The sequence below is a fragment of the Macaca nemestrina genome, chromosome 4 (assembly GCF_043159975.1).
Source record: "Macaca nemestrina isolate mMacNem1 chromosome 4, mMacNem.hap1, whole genome shotgun sequence".
In the NCBI taxonomy this organism is placed as follows: domain Eukaryota; kingdom Metazoa; phylum Chordata; class Mammalia; order Primates; family Cercopithecidae; genus Macaca; species Macaca nemestrina.
Window position 1 is genome coordinate 74,877,722 of NC_092128.1, and position 26,262 is coordinate 74,903,983.

The 26,262-nt window shown below is 40.9% G+C and overlaps 1 protein-coding gene across 1 annotated transcript; it reads right to left on the reverse strand.

Moving 5' to 3' along the window:
- LOC105475535 (paraoxonase 1) lies at nucleotides 1–25,372 on the reverse strand. The gene is made up of 9 exons (XM_011730885.2): nucleotides 25,135–25,372; nucleotides 19,102–19,172; nucleotides 17,547–17,602; nucleotides 16,140–16,308; nucleotides 12,394–12,520; nucleotides 8,984–9,184; nucleotides 7,259–7,340; nucleotides 3,166–3,294; nucleotides 1–406 (listed from the first exon to the last, which is right to left on the reverse strand). The coding sequence occupies exons 1-9, from the start codon at nucleotides 25,206–25,208 to the stop codon at nucleotides 248–250; spliced, it is 1,068 nt and encodes a 355-aa protein (XP_011729187.1). The 5' UTR covers nucleotides 25,209–25,372; the 3' UTR covers nucleotides 1–247.
- Between the last annotated feature and the right edge of the window lie 890 nt (nucleotides 25,373–26,262).

Below are 26,262 nucleotides of genomic sequence, written 5' to 3' on the forward strand. Positions count from 1 at the left end.
TTTTAGTGAGAAGGATTTTTATTGATAAATGAGGTTTCCAGGTATTCCAAGACTGATTTGATAGTGTATTCTCCAAAAAAAGCCCTACACGTCATATCTCTCCCAGTTAAACAGTGCTTTGATGCTTCATGATGTCCACATTTAGGGTCAGCATTCATTGTTCAGCTAAGATCACTAGGTCCTTGGAATATGGCAAGCAGTTGAAATAATGGCCTCAGTTTCTATGGCGTGGATGCAAGTCGGTCTGTTAGAGCTCACAGTAAAGAGCTTTGTGAAACACCGTGCCAATCAGCAGTTTCCCTTTGTACACAGAGGCAACTGTACTGCCTTGCAACACTGTGCCATTTTCTGCATAAACCTGTGTCACTTTAGGTTCTTCTGTTAGAATGTTCTGGATTTGAAGCACCTGTGAAAGAAATAACATTGAATTAACATTTTTGTCAGGTCACTTAAAACAACCTTATGTGTAGGGTCATCCTCCATAAGAAGCCGTATGATCTTATACAATGAGATAAATCCTATTTTGTTCCAAAATTACACTTAACACACCTGTTTCCTCATTTGGGAACAGGTGGGTACTGATCTCAAGTGATCTTTAGCAGAGGTGGAGAGTATTAAACCTACAGGGGTGAGGCAGGAAATGCAAATGAGCAGCACATCCTGGATGTGGGACATTAGGGAGCAGTGGGGACTTAAGTAAATGTGGAGGGAGGAAGCTGTTAACTCAGTGTGATGGTTAACAATGAGTGTCTACTTGATTGAACTGAAGGATACAAAGTATTGATTCTAGGTGTGTCTGTGAGGGTGTTGCCAAAGGAGATTAACATTTGAATCAGTGGGCTGGGGAAGGCAGACCCACCCTTAATCTGGGCAGCACAATCTAATCAGCTGCCAGCGAATATAAAGCAGGCAGAAAAACATGAAGAGAGACTGGCCTAGCCTCCCAGCCTGCATCTTTCTCCCGTGCTGATGCTTCCTGACCTCAAACATCAGACTCCAGGTTCTTCAGTTTTGAGACTCAGACTGGCTCTCCTTGTTCCTCAGGCTTGCGGACAGCCTACTGTGGGACCTTGTGATCAGGTAAGTTAATACTTAATAAACTCCCCTTTACATATATATATATATATATCTATCCTATTAGTTCTATCCGTCTAGGGAACCTTGACTAATACGCTCAACAACAGCCAAATGGTTGCCATGCAGTAATTCAGGTCCATTTTCATGTATTTTCAGGTAAGTCAGGGAACTGGATGTTTACACTTAATTCCTGGTTTTTAAAATGCAGACAAAGAGAAAAAAAAAATGTGACCCCCAAAAAACCACATCTCTGTACCATACTCGGGTGTTCTAAAGTTAACCTCCTGTCTCTAAATGTATAAAATTTTGTAAGTTCAGTTTACTTCACTTAATTGAGGAGAAATGTGATTGCATCATTAATAGTATAGTATCATGTTAAGCCAGCCATTTGAAATAGCCAATATTTGATCATTCTGGCTGTCAAAAATAGCAATCGCATGTGATTCACTACACTGAGGTGGGAGACCTGGGTCGTGTCTTGGATCTTCCACTTACCATTTGTTTCTCATCTGTAGAGTGAAACAGGTGGGACTAGATTATCTCTAAATTCCCCTTCAACTCTAACATTCTATTATTAAGCCTTTATGATAATATATAATGACTTGAAGAAAGGATATGTACATCACAAATGTGGCCAACTGTGAAGGCCAGTGCCTGGATCTAAAAGGGTCTGTGGGAACTTTCAAAATGACCTCTTAAAAACAGCTGGCACCAAGGACAGATGTCTTAGGAAATTGCCATAGCATTAACATGTAGTAGCTACAGGTAAATAGTTGATGGTGCACCTTGGCTTACCTAAGCTTCTTGTTAATAAAACTAAATCACTCTTCTGGGGCAGTGCATTAGATAATGAATTGTTACTACTTTTTACTATTCCTTTGCAGAGCAATCATTAGAAATGAAGTATTTTTTCCAGAAAAACAAACCAAGTCCATGCTATAGCAAACGACCCAAGATAACTAAATGAGCTAACAAGCCAGAACAATTAGAATCTAACATTCTGCTCAGTTCTGAGCACTGAATGCTCCACAGCATACATTTCTTCAATTCTGTTAAACATACCATTCAGCAACCCTAATAGCCAAAAACTAGCAAAAGGCAAAAAGGATTTCCATTAAACATGATCACAATTGTCCTGTAAACCTAGAGATAAAAGATAGAAGAGGCATAATGTAAATGGAAATACGCATTTGGATTTTTTTTTAACCCAAGAGATACGGGCTTTAACACTTTTTTTTCCTGTTGGGCAGGTGAAATGGACTGTTAAAACTCAGCTTTAACAATACATACACAGCAGCAGACAAATATGTCAAAATGATGTCATATATATGATGTAAATAATAAGTACCCTTAGTAGATACTGAAAACTCAGTAAATGTGCAAATACCTATATTGAAGTAGGTCCCAAATTCTTATTTGTACCCAAAATAGTTCACTGAATAAAGACCATGGACAAAAACTGGGACCTTTGAGTACTGTAACTAAGGTGGAAGATGAGATCTTCTAAGCCAAAATAATTCCAGCAATTTATCTTGCCACCTGCAGGAAGATCTAGAGAGGCTGGCCAATGTGCTCCAGGACTGGTCCATTGCATGGACCTGTGCATATACTACCACACAGGAAGGGGGAGTTGAATAGGAAGGCAGGTAACAAATGAATGATTAAACCATAGCAATATGGCGTCATTATGTTCTTTGAGGATCCCTTAACCAGAGGCCAAGTTCCTCTCAGGCAACCCTCTCCACCCACCACCGTATACCTGTTCTGGCTTCTGGTATTCATTTCCTCCCTCCCTCGCTAGCCCTGAGGTACTGCATTATCCTCTGTTGATTACTCTACACTGTGTCCACACATTTTTTATATAGTCCTTTGATTAAACTCCCCTCAAATTATCCAATTTAAGTGTGCCATGTGTTTCTTGCCTAGACGCTGACTAAAGCACCTTCAAAAGCCTTTGTTTCTGATCATTTGGATCATCTATCCATGTCCCCCCTTTTATTTGCACATAGAATTGAGAATTATGTTTTCAACTGAAAAAAACAACGGCTGGGAATAAAGTCACTTATCTGGTTCATTTTTAAAACTAACCTCGGATGCAGGAGGATTCTCTGAGTCATAGAAGAAGACTTTCATGCCATTGGGATGGCATCCAACCCAAAGGTCTCCTGTCTCAGGATCCACAGATATGTTATCCACGAGGGTATTAAAGTCGAGGGACTTACAAGATTAAAAACAAGAAAAGAACAAGACATAAAGTAAAACACAATTGTGATGGAGCAAAATATATCAGAGAAAAGTTGCCTCTTGTCCTTGGCCACCACACTGCTGGTTCCAAGGATACAGTTCTGCCCCATTTCAACAGGACTCACAAAATTCCTCTGACATTTCGTCTATGCTAGTATTTTGTCAGTTTCCAGGACAGAATGCGGTAGGGTAAAGATACAGAAAACCAAGAAAGACTGTTAAAAGTTAGACAAAATCATTTGTACCAACATCTGTGCATGAACCTAAAACTGAAAAAAAAAAAAGTTTTCAGTTCAGCATAAAACAACTGCTTCTAAAATGGCATGTGCAAATGATATTTTTATAAGCATTCAGAAAACCATCAGGAAATGTAGATTCATTTCTGAGAAGAACATCAATGAAATGTGGACTCTTTAATGGCTAATCATAGGCTGTGCCGCCAGAGAAGAAATGATCACCCAGAGTCTCGTTTTTGCCTTGAAGTTGAGGAAAAGTTTGTTCTTTAGTTTCTTGATGTTATTCAACTCCCTGTTCTTCTGCTGTTTATTCTCTAAATATAAGTTGCAAGCATTTGATGACTGCACAGATTGCTGCTGAGGCTTTGTACAAGGATCATAAATAATACCAATGATTCTTAATTCCACCATTCATCATCTTGTCTGCCTTCTACCAGGGAGAAATCCCATCTATTTGTTTACCTCTTATTCTCAATTGGAGAAATAATATCTACCATTTACCTCAGAGACCAGCATACCTCAGTGCCCAGAGACCCTGTAAATAACTGCTCATGACTCATTGTAAAGGCCAGGGCATGAACAGACAGCTGCAGAAAACCAGCGCTTTCTTGTGCCTCCTACTCAAAATGAGAGCTGTTCCTCACATGGCCAGGGAGGGATTAGAGGACTCAAGCATCGTGGCAGAGCCTCATTCTCACCACCATGCAGAGCCATCAGTCTTTCTTACCCCAGAGACAGGCAAGACAGGCGGCTCCATGCTTTCTCCATCCCTAAATCCCTGTCCATCCCAGTGTCAGCACACCACTCTGGTACCATAATGTCTTTAAATGAGGAAATGTTTGTTGCAGGGCTTTGCTCTTATCTTTGGAAGCGGCATAGCCGATTGGCGAATTCCATGGCAGATGAAACCTACTGAGATGAGAGTGGGAGAAGGACACAGAAACCTGGGATCCCATTCATTCAACATGCAATTACCAAGCTCCTACATGAGCTCTGCGAGGAACGCAGCATCTGGAGAGCACCAGGTACCCAGCAGACACAGCTTATGCCACGGAAGTGCTGACAGTCCAGCAGGGAACCTATTCTGAGTCCAACAGTGAACTCCTTGCCTTGCAAATAAATAATTCCTCTCCATGCTAACTCACGGCAAGACCCCTGCATATCACATCTCACACTCCCACAAAGGCAACTGGAAAATTTCGCATTCCTTGGTCAAGAAAACTTAATAAATTACTCTCTTTGGGAAAAACGGTATTCTCTGTTAACAAATATTCCAGGTTTTTGCGAATTGAGGTTCATCAAAGTGTGACTAATCCATTGACTAAGTCCTGGAATCTTTTTTGGAGAGAGGAGAGAATTATTTCTATCGTGGTAATATATATATAAAATTTGACATTTTAACCACTTTTAAGTATAAAACTCAGTGGCATTAAGTATATTCACAATATTGTGCAACCATCATCACCATCCCTCTCCAGAACTTTCAGTCAGCCCCAAACAGAAATCCTGTACCCATTAAACAATAGCTCCCCGTTCTTCTCTCCCCCAAGTTCCTAGTAATCAGCATTCTATTCTATTTTCTGTCTCCATGAATTTGCCTGTTCTAGGTACTTCCCATTAGTAAATTGTACACTATTTATCCTTTTGTGGCTGGCTTATGTTATTTAGCATTATGTTTTCAAGGCTTATCCAAGTTGTAGTAGGTATCAGAACTTCATTCCGTTTTTTGTTTTTGTTTTTGTTTTTGTTTGAGACAGAATTTTGCTCTTGTTGCCCGGGCTGGAGTGCAATGGTGCAATCTCAGCTCACTGCAACCTCTGCCTCCTGGGTTCAAGTGATTCCCCTGCCTCAGTCTCCCAGGTAGCTGGGATTACAGGCACATGCCATCACTCATGGCTAATTTTTTCTATCTTTAGTAGAGACGGGGTTTCACCATGTTGGCCAGGCTGGTCTTGAACTCTTGACCTCATGATCCACCCACCTCAGCCTTCCTCAGTGCTGGGATTACAGGCATGAGCCACCACAGCTGGCCAAGAACTTCATTCCTTTTTAAGGCTGAATAATATCCGATTGGACATAAACCCATCTACACCTCCTCAAAAATTTAAGATTAGCCTCGGCTAGTTTATCAAATTACTTGGCACTCTCGAGTATTAATTAACTGACATTAATTAATACAATTTTTCAAAAGAAAGAATAATGTGTCAATTGATGGATAACCTTTTTGGGGTTTTTATGATGGGAGACAGACATGGTCTATTGCTGAAATTGCCCTTGCCTTCAGTCTCGCCCTGGTGGGAGCAGAGCCTTGACATTCTGTGGTGAAGGTATGTTACATTGGGTTCTATTCTCATAAAATTCTTTAACTTTCGCTTTACAGAAATATCTATTGTTAAAACTGCAGCTTGTTTTTTATTCCCTCAGCCAGTGTGAGCGTGTGAAATTCCATTTTACTTGAGCTAATACCAAAGTAGCCCTGCCAGTGATTTTTAATGTCAAACACAATGTTACATTTAATGTTGCTTTAAGGTAATTTTCTCTGAGTGAGGCCCCTCATGACAGTCCCTCGGATGTGCTGACAGGAACAGTCATACAATTGGCGCTGACAGTGCTTCCTGCAGTGGGCGTTTATGGCAGGAAAGCAACATCTTGTTGTTTTGCAGAGGTAGAGGGCTGCTTTCATAGGGCTCTAGTTTGCTCTTGGTCTCTCTTTCCTATCCTTTGTGTTTTCACCCCTTTTGACTCCAACCTTCAAACGACCAGAATTGGTGGGGACAGGAGGTGAACCCCTGAAGCATGCCCAGCCCCACCACAGTAATTTAACAAGTATTTGTTAAATGCCAACTAGGCAGCTCCAACTAGAATTGTACTAGGAGCAAATAGAAAAACAGCCTGTCCTTGTGGAGCTTACACCCCAGTTCGGGAATCAGGTAATAAAGGGGAAGAATAAAATATATAGTATGCTAGCAATACATGCTGAATGGGAAAATAAAGCAGGAAAGGCGAGGGAAAACATGCAGGGGAAGGGAGCAGTTCCAGGTTTCGAAGACCGAGCTGACGTTTTAGTAAAAATGAAAGGAGATGAAGGAGAGGGCCATGGAGATCTGGAGGAAGGTTTCTCCTAGCAGAGGGAATGGTGCCCCATTCTGAGACAGTGGCAGGAGACGTGGGGCAGGGACACAATGGTTGGAGGTAAAAAGGCAGAGAGGTGAGGAGCAGCCAGGTCACCCGGCAGCCATTGTGAGCGCGTGGACTTCATAAACATTGTGGAGAGCAGCCCAGCATTAAGTACAAGTTGAGACTACTTCTTGGCTGTTCCATCAACGTCGAGGGAAAAAGAGAGAGAGAGAGAGGGGAGGAGAGGGAAGGAAGGTGGAGGAGAGGGAGAATGGGAGAAAGGAAGGAAGAAAGGCTGGAAGGGAGGAGTGGAAGGAGGATCTGGGAACACAATGCCAAGCTCAAAGTTTGCTACAGCAGAAAGAATGCAAGGTTCCCGGGTGAGAGGTGTGGTTTGCTGTTTGCCACTCTGCAGTTGAGTAAAAACGAACAACAAACACATAACCATGCTAATGACTCTTAATAAAGGAGTGAAAAATTGGTTCTCACCCACACCAATTAAGGAGTCCTTTTCACATTTAATTTCACAAATCAATTAGAATCTAATTATCACTCTGCAAACTTACAGTGTTAATACATCTTACCTTCAATGGAGTTAAAGTCCAATTAGCATGCTTTTCATACACATGAATCTTATGAGCCAGCAATTCAGCTACATAGACATACCTTCAAAGAAGAAAGAGCTACGTCAAAGTACTAGAAGTAACACAACTTGAGAGATTACGATGAAGTTGTAATAACTATTCATAGGGAAGAACTTCGTTTAAGGAATGGAAAATGGAACCCATCTCAAACACACTAAATTCTGAAAGAACTCAGTGAGTTTACAATGCACAGAGGGATTTAATCTCTGCAAAGTTATTTCTGAAGGAGGGGACGTAATTGTCCTTATCAGTATGGAAGGAACTTAACCCTAACACCAACTTTTAGTATCTGGGAGTAAAATGCATTACAGTGTTTCTCTTTTGGTTTGTCAATTTGTGTCAAGCCCCAGGTTCTGCATTTCAGGGGATAGTGAGTTCTCTCCCAGGAAAGTTGCAGGAAAGCCCTTTGACAACAGCTCCTTGTTTTAATCCAGAGAAAACTATGAGAGAAGAAAAGCTGCTTGGCCTGGATCGATCGAGAGAAGTCTTCCTCCTCTTCTGTCCTGAGTCTGGTCCCGACTCTGTGGCTTTAGTCATACCCCACAAAGATCTGGGGTTAGTCTAAGCACTGTGCATCCCCCCAACAAAAAAAGAAATTACTGCTCGATTATCTTCTATTTTCAAAAACTGGTCCATGATATGAATAATTAAAAGCTGTCCCTGTCCCTGTTGCTCACTTGCTCGCTCTTTCTTTCTCTATCTCTCTCTCTCTCTTTCTTTCAATTTTTTAGACAGAGTCTTGCTCTGTCACCCAGGCTGGAGTGCAGTGGCGCAATCTCAGCTCACTGCAACTCACTGCAACCTCCACCTGGCAAGTTCAAGTGGTTCTCCTGCCTCAGCCTCCCTGGTAGCTGGGATTACAGGAGTGTGCCACTATGCCTGGTTAATTTTTGTATTTTTAGTAGAGACGAGGTTTAGTCATGATGGCCAGGCTGGTCTCTGACCTCAGGTTATCAACCCACCTTGGCCTCTCGAAGTGCTGGGATTACAGGCATGAGCCCCCACGCCTGGCCCCTGTTGCTCTTTCTAAGCATATGTTACTGACTCTGAAATCCTTGATGATGATGCAAGATGACAAAGGGCATATATATGGATGGATATAGATATTTAATGCATATACCAATGCTACCCAAAATGCAGTCTCCAGACCAATGTTGGTTTGCAAATTGTTTGTTGTAGGGCCCCATGAGATAACATTATAAATCAACTACATCACTAAGCACACTGCTTAAACTGACGTTTTTCACAGTAATACTTTCGTGATGAAGGAAGTGTTGTCTTGATTTACATTTTGGTACAAATTCCTTATCTTGTCATAAACCTGAACTACTGACATATGTATACCTGCATACTATTCATCTCATTATACACTCGAATCTTTATTCAAAACAAGTCTATTCAGACATACTAAATCTTCATCACAGTTCCCCCTCTTAAAATGTACTTTTTTTCCAAAAAGGAAACAAAACCAATATGCCTTCACAACGAAATTTTTGATTTGATAAATTTTACCCCCTGAAAAATTAAGACATTTTACATTTTTCCTGATTTTATCTCACTAGGGTAACATGTTAAAATGTATCATATTACTTTTAAAAAGAATATATTCCAAGATATCTCCTGAGAATCTGAGTAAATTCACTACATTTCAGAGAGTTCACATACTTGCCATCAGGTGAAATGTTGATTCCATTAGCAAAATCAAATCCTTCTGCCACCACTCGAACTTCGCTTGGACTGTAGTAAACAACATACGACCACGCTAAACCCAAATACATCTCCCAGGACCGTAAGTAGGGGTCAAGAAAATAGTGATCGTTTGTGGCATAAAAGTGCTCAGGTCCCACAGCAACGATATCATTCAAACTGCAAATAAAACATACACACATCATATATAAGGTGAAGGTATTGAACATTACAGGATTATGAACTGACATTCATCGCCGTCTATTCCTAAAATCAAGATATGGGATGGAGCCTTCATGCTAGCTATAATGGAACAGAATTAATATGAAATTAGTCCTGCCAATACAATTCTTAAAGACAATCATTGGTCTAAGAAATCTGAGGAAGTGATTATAGCACTGTAACATAAAAATCCTTTTATATGTATCTTAAAATAGTGTTACATCGTGTGTGTGTGTGTGTGTGTGTGTGTGTAAATACACTAAATTCAGTAGAAATTAAATCAGGCCAGAAATCATTGTCAGGGCAAAAATGTGCTCACATATCTGTGCTCACATAGAACTAACTCCCATAAGAAACTGAAAAAATAATGAACCAGCAGCCTGGATACTTGCATTTTAGTTAAAGCTCTGCTACTATTAGCTGTGTGATCTAAGAAAAATCAATCCTTTCACATATCAGGACCTCAGTTTCCTTATCTATGAAAGCAGGATGATAGACTGGTCTATCTTCCAGCCTTAAGATTTCGTGATTCTAAACTGAATGAAATGTCCATGAACAAGAATCCTCAGAAATAGAATGCTATGGCTTCCCCCCCCCCCCCGCCCCCCGCTTTCTGATTAGGATTCTCTCTCTGTCACTGAAAATGTAAGATATATGAGTCTATTTTTCTGCTTTAATAGGTACAATAGTGAACACATAAGTGAGTCATTCTTTGCTGATTGAGGTGATGGAAGTTCCCGAGGGCATGATCTGGGAGAAAATTATCTCTGCTCTATTGCAGAGGGCGTCGTGGCCAGCGCATCAGCTCTGACGCAGCTCTGAGCTCTCAGGCAAGTTAGACAGGCATGCAGAGCCTAAGTTTTCTCATCTGTAAAGAGAGGTTAAATGATATTCTCAAAGTCATACAGCTCATTAGTAGAAGACTAAGGGTCAGGATCTTAATTTGTGGAGTTGCAGTGGGAATTACAATGAGACAATGCCTGTTGTGTGCTTTGCAGGGAGCATGACATTCAATAAATCCTCAATCAATGGTAGCCACTATTACAACATAAAAAAAAAAGGTCTCGGAATTTAGGATTAGTCTGGACGGGCACCAGACATAAATCTGCAATCTGATTTTACTCTCTGTTTTTTAAAAGTAAATTTCTGAAATTAGTATGCTGGACTATCATTTGTCTGTTTTTCACAGAAAGGAGCAGAATGCAATGGTTTAGAGCAATAACTTTTTATTGCTGAAATGGGGGTGTAGTAAAATAAGTAAATAAATAACAAATTTTTAAAGGGTAATAGAGTAATAGCTTTGAAATCTGATGGACTTCATTTGAATCCTGACACTGCTTGCTATCATAATGTGGGGCCACAGCATTATCACTAAATTTTGAGCCACTATTCTAAACCTCTGTTTTCTCTGTATACCTTGAAAGGCTAGGGTAAGAATAAAATGAAATAATGAATGCAAAGGCCTTCGTACCATGCCTGGCATACAGTAAATGACCAATAATAATGCTTGTGATATATGAATAATAACAGGTTTAAATTATAATAGAATTAGTAATTGGAATATTAATGTTATAAACAACCATAAAATACAAAGAAGAAAATACACACAGCTAATCCTTGGGTTGAGAGAGCAGAACTCTAGTTAATTATGGCACCGTGGTTATTTTCAGTCTCCTTCTATGCTGCCTAAGACCAACAATTTTGCAACTGGCTCAAGAAAAAAATACTCCAACCCGGTAACTTAGACAAATCTGAGATTTCCAAGATTAAATGTTAAAACATATAATTTTTTTCACTATTTTGTAGCGGTTTAAGGCACCAGCTCTGAACTCATGTTACCAGGATTAGAATCACAGCTGCACCATTTACTGATGATGTCATCTAGGGGAACTTAACAATTACTCCAGGCCTCAACTTTTTAAAAATCCAAAATGGATATAATACTAACACCTAATTCAGAAGGTATTTGTAAAACATCAATAAAATAATCTGTTTGAATTAGTTAGTGCAGCACCTGACGTACAGAGAAAGCTCATTTATTAGTGTTATCATTAACCCAGCTTCTCCATTCTACATACTTTTCTCTACTTTAAATCTTGGTGTTCTTCACATTCTCCAAACACTCAGTAACTTTATTCTCTTTCCAAAATATATTTGTTAAATGAATGTATGAATGAACTCTTCTACCAAAAGCTGTTCTCCGGACTTTTACTCATCCCACTGGAGCAGAAGATGACCTGAGCGGGGGTTCCTACTTAGTCACTAGTGAATTGATTGACCCTCATCCAGTAACTCAATTTCTCTCCAATCTCATTTTCCTCATCCTCAAACCACCTGATAAGAAAGAAGAGGAAGGGGTCCTGGTATCACAGAGTGCACACCACATACCAGGCCCTTAGCTAGGTACCTGCAAAGAGTACACATCTAGATTTACAGATATGGAGGTGGTCAAATTTTTGTATAACATAAATTATACAAAAATAGGTTGGGATTCTAGACAATCGTAATGAGTTGGAGGTAAATGTTTTAGAAGATAGTGTCAGGTTGTTCTCCTAAATCCATCACTGGTCTTACAAGTCAGATCTTCATAGGGCATGTGAGGAAGCTGACTGAGATTGGGGATCCTTGAGTGTTTTATTTCACCATATGTTATGTGAAGGCGCCTAGGGTGGAATTGAGTGTTACCACAGATCTGCTATTGCATACATTTCGTGCAATCAAACAGCAGTGGAGGCAGTATAAGGAGGTCTTACATGCACTTGATTTAGGGTCTCCTCTTGGGTCTGTGTTTCTAATTCATGGAAACTTCCCAGAGTCTACTTTTTAATATAAATAAATAAGCTCATGACGTCAAATTTATCTATGAAGCCTATTTGGGTTTGAAATACTAAGTCTGGTTCTGAAGAAGAGCAGGATTTTTTCCTGGTAATAACTTGAATGGAGATCGTGAGGCCAGGAGCCAGCCTGGGAAAGAGAGGAAAAGAATGGGCCATCTCTGAGGGGCTTGAGTCCTCAAAACGTTCTTCAGAAGAGCATGTGGAGGAGTTTGTGATCATTAGAAATGAGAGTTGAACAGCCATACCTACTCTGGCCAAAAGGAAAAACCAAAAGTGGATTAACTATCCACTACAGCTAAAGGAAAATAGAAATGTGCTGTATCTCAGTACTTAGGCAGAAGTTTATGTCTGATGGTTTTTAGATGCAAAAGCGACTTTTCTTCTTCTTGAAATTTAAACAACTCCACCGTGGACTTGGCATCTGGATGGTTCACCACCAGGAGGTACACGGCATTATCTGAGAGGAGATTAAAAACAAAAATGAAACATTAACTAAGCTCTCACTGTCAGCCCTCTCTCCAAAAACCAATTTCAACCCACCTCCAGCTAGTAGTTAGGATGTCAGGCAGATGGAATATTTTCATCTCTTTGTAGAGAGAAGCATTTGTGATTGTTCCTGTTCCAGAGAAAAGTGGCTCAAGGAAGAACCAGTGACAGTCTCTGAAAACTCAAAACTCCACAGGAGAAAAAAAAATTCTCAAATTAAGAATGAGTATCACTGACACTAAAACTCCAAAGAACTCTTGAAGTTTTCCAGTTCAAATGGTCTCCACAAGATGCACAGTTGTGATGAAAGGTATAAAAACTATGGGAACTCCCAATATGAGAAGGTGTGCTCAAGTGTAATTTACACAGTGTAAGGTGATAAATTTCACAGAACATCTGAGAGGATAGTAGCAAACAGAAGCAGCTTCCTTGGGTCAGTGGGAGTTTAAGAATACAAAGGCGACCCATCTAAGCGGTCAAGAATGTGTGATCAGAGTTGGCAAGTAAAAGTTAGATTGTGGCCTTTGCCTTAAGAAAGAGTAAGTCTTTTGAAACCTCTGACATGATCAAATTGGTGGGTTTTGTTTTGTTTTGTTTTTGTTTTTGTTTTTGTTTTTGAGACGGAGTTTCACTCTTGTTGCCCAGGCTGGAGTGCAATGGCACTATCTCGGCTCACTGCAACATCCACCTCCCAGGTTCAAATGATTCTCCTGCCTCAGCCTCCTGAGTAGCTGGGATTACAGGCGCCCACCACCATGCCCGGCTAATTTTTGTGTTTTTAGTAGAGACGGGGTTTCGCCATGTCAAGATGCAAAATTTGGCAGGTTGAATTGAGAAGATTTGAACAGAGAAAGCTGCTAAGATGATTTTCATTACCCCTTTCAGCAAACAAGTGTTTAATTTATTTTAGTTGGTGTTAAATGCTACAAGGGAAAAATACAACAGGATAAAAGAATAGAGAGTAATGAAGTATTATCCTCATGGGAGTCAGGCATGTTCTCTCTGATGAGGGGATGTTAGACCAAAAACCTAAGTGAAATAAGAGAACGAATATGTGGATATCTAGGGAAATAGCATTCCAGGCTGAGGAGAGAAAATGTGCAAATGCCCCGGGGCAGAAGTTCCTGGACATATTCACTTAATAGTGAGGTTGTGGTGGGAGCAGAGTGAAGGCAAGAGAGAGTGGGAGAGTGAGAGGGCTGAAACCACAGGGAGCCAGAATTGGTCCTGTTAGGGCTTAAGGTGAAGATCCAGGCTTTGCTCACTGGCCGATTTGAACCAAGGAGTAACATGAGCTGAGGCTACAGCAGTAATCCAGCAATGTGGAGAGAAGGGACTGGACCAAGATGATGCCACTGGCAATAAAAGACAGGAAAGGTCATGAGAGGTATTTGAAGGGAAGAATCCAAAGGCCCTGAATATAGCTGAGGAAGGAGGGTATGGAAATCAAATTCAAGTGAGGATTAAAACCTGGATTCACATTTTGTGCAGTGGATTCTACTTCTAGAAATTCATCCTAAGGATATAGTCGCAGGAAATACATGTGCGAGAAAGTTTATTTTGGCATTGTTTGCAATGAGCATAAAGGTGGGAACAACCTAAATATCCGTTGGCAGATGAGCTATATTACAGTGCTCCCACACAACCGAATCCCAAACCACCTTAGCAAAGCAGCTGCAAATGTGCTGTATGTAAAGGAGTCCATGATGTAGTGTTTAATGCAAAAGCAATTTATAGAAGAGGTTGTGTAATACTACCTCATTTTTATTTTAAAAAGTATCCACACATCAAACACTATATTTCTTTGCACTTAAAAATATTTTTAAAATAAAATGTAATGGCGATGAATGGGTGGATGAGTGGAGAGTCCACTGAAAGGGATATATATATGTATGTGTGTGTGTGTGTGTGTGTGTGTGTGTGTGTGTGCGCGTTACATGGGGAAGAGAAGGAAAGATAAAAGGATGGAAAATCATTTTCAACATTTTGAGTTTAAAGTGTCTATAGGAAAGGAACCCAAATAGAAGTGTCTAGTAAGCACCTGCGGCATTAAAAGTGAAGGACTAGTGAAAAGAATAATAATAATACCCCTATTTGGGGATGTCCTCCTAGAAAGCAGGCAGTGTGACACTGGTTTGAAAGTTCTGAAATAGAGAAAATAAAGAGGAAGTAAAAGATCAGACCTCTGGGGTAGTGCTCAGGGAAGTGGCAATGAGTGACAAAACAATGAATTGGGGAGAAACCTGCAGTAGGATGAGAACTGGAGCAGCTAGGGGCACTGCAGCATCAAGGAAGAGCAAGTTTGTGAAGGAGAAAATGGTCAACAGCATAAAAGGAGGTGAAGGAGGCTGGGCACAGTGGCTCATGCCTGTAATCCCAGCACTTTGGGAGGCCAAGGTGGGTGGATTGCCTGAGTTCAGGAGTTCCGGACCAGCCTGGGCAACACAGTGAAAACCCGTCTCTACTAAAATATGAAAAATTAGTCAGGCATGGCAGTATGCACCTGTGGTCCCAGCTACTCAGGAGGCTGAGGCAGGAGAATTGCTTGAACCCGGGAGGTGGAGGTTGCAGTGAGCCAAGATTGCACCACTGCACTCCAGCCTGGGAGAGAGCGAGACTCATCTCAAAAACAAAACAAACAAAAAACAAAAGGAGGTTATGGAAGGAAGGAAGGAAGGGAAGAGGGAAGGAAGGAGAGGGACGAAGGGAAGAGAGGAGATTTGTAAATAGGAACATCACTGATGATTCTCAAGGCAGCAATTTTAGCCACCCACAGTGGGGAAAGTCCAGAAGAGGAACTGAATGAGTGATTGTCTGATGATGAAATGGAGGTAATGGGTATAAACGTGGTTCTTAACCCTAGCCTGACATTTTTATGAACTGAACAACTTTTAACAAGTACTGTGATCCAGGCCTCCCTCAGACTATTGGAATCAGAATCTATCGAGCTGGGGGCTGGGCATCGAGTCTTTTAAAACTCTTCAGGTGCTACCATGTGCAACTGGGGCTGAAAATTAATATAGAGACAAGGAAGTAGCAGCAAATGGAAAGGAAGAAATGGGGTAAAGACATAAAGGATGACATCAACAAGTTGTGTTGAAAGGGACCAACATGCAGAAGAGCATTTTGAACACAGAACAGAGGAACCAGCAGACAGGAGGCACTAAAGGTGATGGGGCCGGCAGAAAACTGACCATGGTGACTTTCTGTCACTGGACCTATAGGTTGCAGATGCCTTGGGTTAGAAAAATCTGTTCCTGTAAATGCCTGAGTCTTGAAAATTGTTAACAATGGAAAAGCTATAATGATCAGGGCTGGATATTATTATTATGGTAATTATAGGGATAATGTGAATGTTGGTATTTTACAAAATCAGGTGCTTTACAAATCTTAAATATTTTAGCATTCTCAAGTATTCTAATGGTTTTACTATAAGGGTCAATTAACATAGGGGGTAAGTTTAAAACCCAGAGTAAGAACATTATTCATGATTATGCTGCATTTGGATGAGAAAAAATAATTCATTTATTGGCATGTTTTTCTGTTTTTTAAATTTGGTTTTGATTTTAATAAACAGTAAATCTTGTTACCTTCATCTGTGAATGTGCTAATCCCATGAGGGTTAAATGAAGATAAATCAAATTTACTTCCAGTGATCCCCAGTTCCAACACTGTTGGATCTTCTTCATTCAGGTCCATCAGAAGTATTTTTCCAGGATTGTTGGGGTTGAAACTCTTTATTCCAGGATATTGTAATCCCTTATAAACCATGGAGGAGAAAAATCAAGCACAATACCAGTACTTTAAATGCTAATAGAGACGCTGCATGGGCCATGGGTTTGTGTTGACTGCTCCAAACCACAGAGCTAGCCAGATGGCCACATAGGAAGCCTCTTAAGTTAGTTTGCATGATGGGTCCCCAGGAGAAGTCTTCTGGAAGCCACATGCTCCACTAGGCCACCCCACACAAACCCTTTCATCCCCTGCAGCAAAATCATATGTGCACCACACTACAGCTTCCAGCCCATGAGAAAGATCAAAAATGGAAGAGCAGACCCAAGAGGCAATTAATAATAGTCTTCAATGATAGAAGCAAGGAATACAGATACAATATTGGTTATGGCTTTTACACTGTTCCCTCGTAGGTCCTTGGAAGCATCTCAAAGACAGAGGTTTAGTGGGTCGGAGGAACTACTCCTTTCTTAGCCTTCAATCAAAACAACAAAGCTGTTGTTTTATATATTGGGTTCCCATATAAGATTTTGCTTAAAATATGCCTTATGTTGCTCAAGAAATGTTTGCAAGACATTGCTTTGCAGGATGACTAATCTACTATCTTTGTAAGAGAAAACTGGACTAAATAAATTACAAGAGGTAGCAAAGGTTTTTAAATGACTGGATGATTGTCTATTGTTTCCTATCCACTCTGTTATGTTATGATCCCCAGGCCAGATGGTGGACTTCTTTTGTTTTGCACTGTATCAGCTACCATAGCGATCTATATGCAGGAGAGTTTCAACAAATATGGTGGATTCTCTCTTCAAAGCTTGGGAATTGGGACCTATCAACAATGTTAAATTAGAGGGCTTATTCTGAAATATGTTTAAAAATGTGAAAGTTGAAATGACATGTGAAGTAGTATACATTAAATGTATATTTAATTTAGCAAATATTTGAATATGGCAATTTTAAGTGCTTCAGGGAATAGACAATTGAGGGGAAAACATTCTTGAATACACTGAACTCACAAACAAATTGCTGCTATAGAAGCTAAGGTAATATGGTTTAATGTAGACCGAAGAACACAAATATGCATGGAACACGCATGATCATAATTATAGCAGAGGTGTAAATGCATACACAATTTGTCTTTTAAACCACGGCTGTTCATTTTATTTGAAAGTGGGCATTGGTATACAGAAAGCCTAAGTGAAAGACTTAAACTGCCAGTCCTAGAAAACGTTCTAGAACACAGAAAAGTGGAAGAAAACACTCACAGAGCTAATGAAAGCCAGTCCATTAGGCAGTATCTCCAAGTCTTCAGAGCCAGTTTCTGCCAGAAAAGAGAATAGAAAGTACAGGTTGTTTCATATTACTGCAGGAAGTGGATCCATTTCTTAACACCTCTCTTGAAACTGGGGCTATATGTTACTCTTCTTTAACAGGTTCAGAATAATTCATCTTTCATTTATTCAAATTGATGAATGTGATTATATGGAAATTAAAAATACATTAATATCATTAACAAGTTTAATTAAAATTTACACTTAGTATATTTGTTTTAAACTGATGGACTAGAGCTTTTTCCTCAAAGACTGAAACCTCTTAAAGTTCATGGAAATTCACAAAATATACAAAAGCCATGATTATTTGAAAAGAACTTGCTGTTTTCCAAAGATACAGGGTAAACTACAAATATGTGTTGATACTTAATAGTTCCAAAAAAATTAAACCCTTGGAAAGCCATATTGAAAATATAAGCAAATTCCAAATAGTTGAGTTAAAATGGGGATACATTTTAGGTGATCCAGAATATGAATTTTTACTACTAATTACAAACATCAGTTAAATATTACTGTATTCAAGTTAGTTATACTTTAAGTACATGTAAATTTTTAACATTTCAATTTATCTAGAGAAAAATGAACTATTTGATAGGTATTTATACACTTAGTGAAAAGTATGCTTTTCAAAAACCCAGTGATATTTGATATCAATATCGTATTTTTCTAGAAAACAATTGCACCATAAGATATCTAGTGAAATTTAATGATACTAAGTCATCTGGTCTAGCCTCCTGAGCCTTAATCAACTGAGATGAATAATTCTAAAAGAACAACAACAACAACAACAAAAATACCCAAAATACACAAAAGCATGATCTCAAAAAAATTGTCCTCAAATAACAAAGCTTGTTGGTTGGAACCAGCTGGAGAGTTGAGCCCGGGGACTCTCCTTGTTGGTTGCCTCCCAGCTGCTATTCCCCTACCCTTTTATCTTTGCTGACAGGGCCTGCCTCCCACATTGGAGGTTCAATAATTACTTTCCCAGCATCCTTTGCAACTAGGGCACCAGCCTGTCCTCCAGCTCTGACAAATAAGATCTAAGGAGAAATCTGCTGGGAGCTTCTGGAAAAAATTTTCCTCTCCAATATCAAAAGAGATACACATAAGGAGAAGCCTTGTGGTAATTGCAAAGTCCTGTCAGAGCTTTTCTAAAAAAAATTACCTTTATTCACTGCTTTATCTGGCTCTCCTGCCCCTCTTCTGCCGTCTCCTCAAGTTAGATTACCATGGAATCAAACTTTATTCTACTTTTCTTTTTTTTTTTTTTTCTCTATTGATCAAAAACAACCAACCAAAACTGCCAACACCTTGGTAATATGTTAGTAAAGTCAAAAGTCAAAAAACATGGTATTTATCATTAACTACCACTGACTCTCCTGATTCAAAATTTTATTTTTCGACAAAATTAAACAGGCACATTAATCACACAAAAAGCAAAAAAATACCGGAAGTTCAAATGAGACCCTTCTTCCTCTCACATACATACCGATTCCTTTAACTAAATTACAGTTAGGCAGTTCTATGGGTTGTACCTCTCGGAGAGCATTAAGTCGTGTTCTGTGGGGGAGAAAGAAAGAAAACACACACAAAACTATTCAGAAATTATAATTAAGTTGCAAAGGTAGGCAACCCACAAAGTTCTCCTTCACTGTACTTTGTCTGAGTTTCAACTCCAGAGTTTTTCCTGCAATTTTTCCAGGCAAGGCCAGGGCAAGACAAGTGGGGAACTCTGGGTACAATATTTAGTGTTTATTTAGCAGAGGTGGATAGGTACACACAAGAGATACACAGTACCCTCTCCAGGGCTCTTTGTACTTAGGCAGGCACAGGAGCAATTTCATCAATGTGTAAGGACTCCTAGGTGGAAAGTCCGGGTAAATGGCAACATGGTTCCAGTTTATTCCATTGACGTTTTAGAGATGCTGACAGATGGGCAGCCTCCTACTCATCTGCTCAGTCTAACTCCACAGACTGGACTGGGCATCTGCTTTGTGACGTAGTGCTTGAAAAATACAGGTATGTTGAAAGGATTTGTAACTTCAAAAAATCACGCACAAGGCCTGCATGTAAAAAGGCATTTCACACATACAGGTGCACTCACACACGCACACACACATACACAGGAGCAACTTATCAGATATGAGTGCATAAACACCATGGAGAACGTCTGAGTAAAGGACAAAGGAAAAATGAACAGATGTGAGAGGGAAGTACCAGCCAACTGCCTGAGCAGAGTGAAGCTACTGATGCGGCATTTGAAAGAAACAGACGACGTTAGCACAACCAAGAGATTTAAACAATAAACTGTTTTTTTTTTTTTTTTTGAGAACTAGTGATACAGTATTGTCAAGGCAGGTAGTGACAATTATTCAAATATCCCTAGAAATCTTATCTGGCTTCAGATAGGCTAAGAAGTTTACTTGTCCTCCTGATGACTTGAACTCACAGGAGGAGGATGGGCTACAGGGGGAACAGACACGCTAGATAAAATTCTTACTGACATGGTACAAAATGATAGGAATTTGGGGGCGACTGATCTTTCATTTATTCATTCAGGAAAAAACGAGTATATTCCTACCACCAGGTCACTGGCTATCATTTTCACTCTCTAAGAAAATCTGACTTAAGAGGTAAGGGGTGCCTCTTAGTAATCTGCTTTGTAAAAGTGCCACAGTTTGTCCCAACGTACAACCAGAGTAAAGAACCACCAGTCTAGGTACTAGAAATACAGAGATGAATGAATAGATGATGAAGGCTTGGACTGTGAGGAGATTGTGGTTTCCTAATTGATGGATATGAACTTAGAAAGCAGACGTCAACAGAAAGTTGGAATCTGTCCATAACCTAAGAAATGGAAAGGTATTTCAAAAATGGAAATCTGACATTATAATTGCAAAAATTCACAATAAGGAAATAAAAGGGGAAGTGATAGAGCAATGGCTTACAAACTTTTCAGACGGAGACTCACATTAGGAAAAGTATTTTATATGGTGCAAACACCCAGCACATGCACACACACACACACATGCACACACACATCTGAATCAAGCTTCACAAACAATACTTGCCCTAATCTGTGTGATACATTCCTAACTTTTCTGTTCAATTCTGTTTTATTTTAAAATGTTAGTAATTATTTACTAAATTGACTTTGTTACCCACCATTTGAAAAAATTCTGGTCTAGGGAAAGTGTAGTGAATATTTGTAGCATGCCCTCAAGGAACCGAAGGGCAGGTACAAGATGTTAAGGGTGATGGTCATAACCAAGGACAACACAAAGACTGGCATGGAAGGAGAGATTCAAGGACATAAAATCACTGAATGGGCCAAGACTTGTGAAAAACACCAAGGACAGTCAAATTCACTTTTCTTAGACTCAAAACCACATGGGAAGAATACTCACACTGCCTGACTCACAAGGGTCACTAAACATATGGGTTCACAAAAGATAGAGAAAGGCAGAACTGCTCAGCTCCTATTCTAATTCAGGCTAGAAGATGATCTCTAGCCTGGAAAAGGTAGAATAATCCTAGTTAAAGAGAGCCCAGGGTGGGCAAGGAGGCATTAAGTCAGCACCTGTTGATTTGGGTTCCAATTTGTGGCCCAAAAATGTCATATCTCTACAGGATAATCATTACTACTACAGTTCAGGTACCGTATATGCCCTCGTTTAATCCTCAAACATCTCCATGAGGTGTTATTTTTCCCTAAGTCACAGATGACCAAGATTAAGTGGCTTTCTAAGGCCACAGAGTTATGAAGTGGCTGAGCAGAGATTGGAATTCAAGTGTGAATGCAAAGTTCACATTTAGCTCTCTAACCAGGCAAAATCTACAGAGAACACTGCTTAAAAGCTGGATGAGGCACCTGAAAACTGACTCACCTGTGTTATTATCATCCAACTCATATTTTTTCTACCTCATTTTCAATTTATTAGGAAATATCTTGTCAAAGGCTTAAGTCCAAACGTTCTGGGCCTAAGAGATAAGGGTCATTGTCTGAGATACGTCCCTGATTCACTAGACTCTGAACTCTGTGCAGAAACCATACAGCCTTTGCTGTGAACTTGTCTGAGTCTGCTTTGTGCTGCTCTAAAGGAACACCTGAGGCTGAGCAACTGATAAAGAAAAAAGGTTTATTTGGCTTATGATTCTGGATGGTTAGAAAGTTCAAGATTGGGTATCTGCATCTGGTGAGGGGCTCTGGCTGCTTCCACTCATGGCAGAAGGTGAAGAGGAGCCAGTACTTACAGAGATCACGGGATGAGAGAGGATGTAAGAGAGGGGAGAGGTACCAGGCTCTTTCCAATCAATCACCTCTCTCAAAATGAATAGAGTGAGAACTCACTCACTCGAAAGGAAGGCCTTTATCTATTCATGAGGGATCCATCTTCATGACCCAAACACCTCCCACTGGGCCCCACCTCCAACATTAGAGATCAAATATGAGGTTTGGAGAGGACAAACATCCAAACCAAAGCAGAAGTGTTCAGTGAAAACACATGCTGGCTGCTCACAGAAGAAAGCAGAGATCTTTGCCTAGGCATTAAGAAATCCATATCCATTCTCAAACTCTTCTTGGGGCCAAATTCACTCTCATCAGTCTATTTTCTGCTCCTACATGTGCCTCATTCATTCAAATTCCTTTTCATGGCCTACTATGTGCCAAGCCCCAATAAGGGCTCTCACACATACTTCCTCATTTAATCTTTTTAGCCACCTTTGAGAAAAAGATGAGTGTTTACTCTGTTTTGTAGGTAAGGAAATGGAGGCACTGAGAGACTCAGTACTTTGCACGTGGTTTCTTATTTAAGAGGGTGGAGTTGGGATTTGAAACTAGGTGTCATGATACTAAGCACTCTTCCCTGTATCTCTTTCATACCTCTTTATTTGCTCACACTTTTCCCTTCACCTAGAATGCTCTTTAGCCCCTTACCCACTGGGAAGACCCCTACTCGTGATGCTTTGTAGCTTCTCCAGTCTTCTGTATTGGGTAATAACTCCTTAGTTTACCCTCAGGAACCTTCACAACTGTCAACTTTCTGACCATAGTTGTCAGTTTCACAGTTGTCAGTTTTTGTTCTTTTGCTCCTAGTAGACTTTAAAATTGCAGTGAAGACTGCATCCTATTCATTCCTATAACCTCCAGCAGAAACACAATGTTTGCAAAGAGAAGGTACTCTGCAAATGTCCACGGAAGTGTTTTGTGGAGATACAAGGCAAGTACTTCAGACTGAGAAGATGGCGTTGGTTGCGCTCCTCGGGGAGGCTGGAGGGTTGGAGGATTATTTGTCCTTATCTCAGAGTTTCAATGAGGTATAATTATAATACATATTCAAGTATCACTCATTAGGTTTCATAGGTGCATTTTTGAGATCACATATGACAGCTATAAAAGCTAACATTTACAGGACACCTGCTATATGCCTGATTTATATATGTATGCGTATATATATTTTATATTTTTATATAAATATAGTATATATATATATACACACACATACATCTGTGCTGTAATATGTATCATTATCCCCTAGTTTTCAGGTGGAGAAACAGGCTGGAACTTTTCTGGAATAAAGTAGTAAAATAACTTGAAAGTTGCAGAAATTAGATCTAACCCAGGTCATCAGGAATCCACCACTACTCTCTTCCCACAACTGTGTGTTACCTACAGTAAGCATGGAATGGCAGAAATGCATTGAGAGGCCCAACGTTAGCTTTGTGGTTTCCTTCTGAGAAGGGAAACTCAGTGGACTCACGTATTGCAATTAGCAATGTAGGGACAAGGAAGCTGCCATACAGATGCAGCGCTGCAACATTCCATAGCCCAAGTTGGGGTGGGAGAGGGGAGCTGTTTCTACCATCATCCAAGGCATTCCTTGGACTTGTGCGGCACATACAGCGACTACAAAGGTGGGAGACTCGTGGTCTAGCGGAACTCTCCCAGTTCCTTTCTCTGTGCTGCTCCCACCTGGGAAACTCAGAAATCTCTTGGGGCATCGCTTGTGTGCTTCCATAAGTTCCCTCCAGCCCAGACACATATAGCTTCCTGTGAGCCCCACACACATACACTCCAAGTCTGAAGAAAAAAGGATGCATCCACCCTGGGGATTTGGCTTGCTCCTTGATGCAGGCTTCAGGATATCATCTCTTGCCTTCTCTCCCTGGGACAGATTCATGGTCTCTAATCTCCCAGGAATTTTGTTCAATGACGCTGGTTCTGATTCAATAGTGTGGGGTAGGGCTTGAGATTCTGCATGTGCAGGGAGCCCCTAGGTGATGCTCAGGCATTTGGTCCCCAGACCCAGTTGAGTAGCTAGGTTTTAGGGGTTTCCAACAGTGGGTACAATTTCCCTTCCTTCCTCTGTCTGGGCCACTCCAGGAGGCTCAGCAACCCATCCTTTATATATTTTTATCTATACCTATAATCTCCTATAATAAACCTATAATACAAACTCACAAACTAATTTTTACATGATTTAAAAGCCAAGATTACCAACTGCTTCTTTTTTTCTAGCACTCTGTAACTTAAAAAAAAATTAGAAAAACCTCCACAATAATTAGTAAAAACTCATTCTGAATATAAGCTTCTAATTAGTCCATAAGCACATATAATTTTTTTATATTTAATGTTGATTGGGTTTTACCTTAGAGTAAATAAGGCTTTGTTGACTAAGCCTTAGAGACTAGGATGATCTCTAGACTATGAACTCCTGTTACAAGTTATGAAACTTTTGATACATTCTTAAAATATCCCCACCCTCCTTGTGTAACACTTAACCGTTTATTAAATACTTTAAAGGGAAGCAGGGAACTAACATTTATTGAATAGCTACTCTGTCCCAGGCAGGTGTGTATTACCGTTTCCAGTTTACTGAAGCAGCGAAGGTTAGAGATGTAAAGTGATTTGCCCAAAATCCCATACTCACGGAGCAGAGCTAAACCCCAGGACATCAGATGCTGGCTCCAGGGCTCCCTCTTCCCGGCCTGCCCCCACTGAAGCAAGTCATCACGGCACACGTTAGCTCCCACCTGCTCGGGTCCACACGCAGTTTTGCTGTGGCCCTCAGTAGCCTCAATTTGAGACTCTTCAAGCCTGGAAGGTTTGCCATGGCCAGGCAGTCAAGGCGCAGAAGGGACGGGGACTCCTTTCTCTAATTCACAAAATATCAGGAGAACCCCCAGCCTGGCTAGTTAGTTTCCTTCCGGGTTGGGAAGTGAATCTGTAGCCAGGGCACACAAATCTTCATGAAAAATTAATTCATGTATGCTGACAACCTGGGCATTCACAGCCCTGGCAATTGCCTCCTTATCCCATGTCACAGGCCATGAGCAAGAGTTTGTTTTCAAGGGGCACATGACAGCCGGACAAACATTTAGGAAACCCCTGCAGAGTGTACATCTTGCACCTGCCAGTAAATGTTCTGTTAACAGCCTGGACCCTACTTTCTGGGGGCTCATGGAGCTGGCAGGGGGTGAGGAGGACGAAGGCTGCAGCCCTCACCACAACCCAACTTACTGGTAAGAAAACTGGTGGTTCTTGAAGAGTGCCAGTCCCATCCCCAAGAGGGTGAGCACAATCAGCTTCGCCATGGTCGGGGACAGACAGACGGATCGATGGGCGCAGACACCGACGGGCTAGAAGGCTATGCCTACCTGCAGCCGCAGCCTAGCTGGGGCAGCGCCGATTGGCCCGCTCCGCCCCTCCCCGCAGGGTCCGCAGCTCGCTGGGCGGACCAGGTACACAGAAGGCCCCACGCCGGAGCTGAGCGCTTTCAGCCAAGCGCCTTTTTGCTTCTTGCCACTGCAAAGAGAGAAGACCGAGAATAGGTGCCTAGTCCGGTCGGGGAGGGGAGATCAAACAAGCTGAAGCAAACAGAGGTGGGAAAGGACAGTCAAGCTTTGGTGAGCACTCACTTTGTGCCAGCCAGGTCCTTGCGGCTCAGAGGGATTCAGGCGCTTGATCATGGTGACAGCCAAAAAGGTGCGGAAGGGAGGGCTGTAGTAGGAACCCCTAAGATCTAACTGTTCTCACCAGGCTACTACTCTGTGTCACCTTCCAACATCTGGATTTCAAGCATCTTTCTCTCAACATCACTCTGACTTTATAGTGCTCTCAAGTACATCCCCCACACAGCTCATTCATTTCCTCACGCAGCTGACATTTATTGAGTACCTGCTATGTGCCAGGTGTTGTTCTAGATGCTACATAACAGGACAAAAAGTCTTCCCCAAGCTTACGTTCATTCCAATGGGGGGAGTCAATTGAGAAATCAGCAAAACATGTCACTAGGGCATATATAATGCTCTAGCATGTGTGTATTATGGATATGCCCATATGTTATGGAGAAAACACATAAGGCAAGAAAGGGAATAAGAATACCCTCCACTTAAGAACAGGCAGTCAGGGAAGGCCTCACTGATAGGGGGGCCCTTGAGTAAAGACCCAAAGGAGGTGCCTCTGTACAACCATGTCTCTCTTCTCTGCTGTCTGCATGTCTCTTTCCTTCTCAAGGCTTTTGGTCCCAGTTACACCTTCTCTCTTCTGCAATAACTGTCCTTTCATCTTTTCTGGAATATTGCCAGCCAATACCAACATGCTTTACTTATAGCCTTTAGTTATCTGGGGGGAAGCTTCTTTAGCCTC

Coding starts and splice junctions, on each gene's coding strand:
- LOC105475535 (XM_011730885.2), bottom strand. CDS start 25,208: ATGGCGAAGCTGATTGTGCTCACCCTCTTGGGGATGGGACTGGCACTC. Junction 17,603..19,101: donor TAATTTAGTTAAAGGAATCG/GTATGTATGTGA, acceptor CTTTTCTGGCAG/AAACTGGCTCTGAAGACTTG. Junction 407..3,165: donor AGAATCCTCCTGCATCCGAG/GTTAGTTTTAAA, acceptor TTTCTTTCACAG/GTGCTTCAAATCCAGAACAT.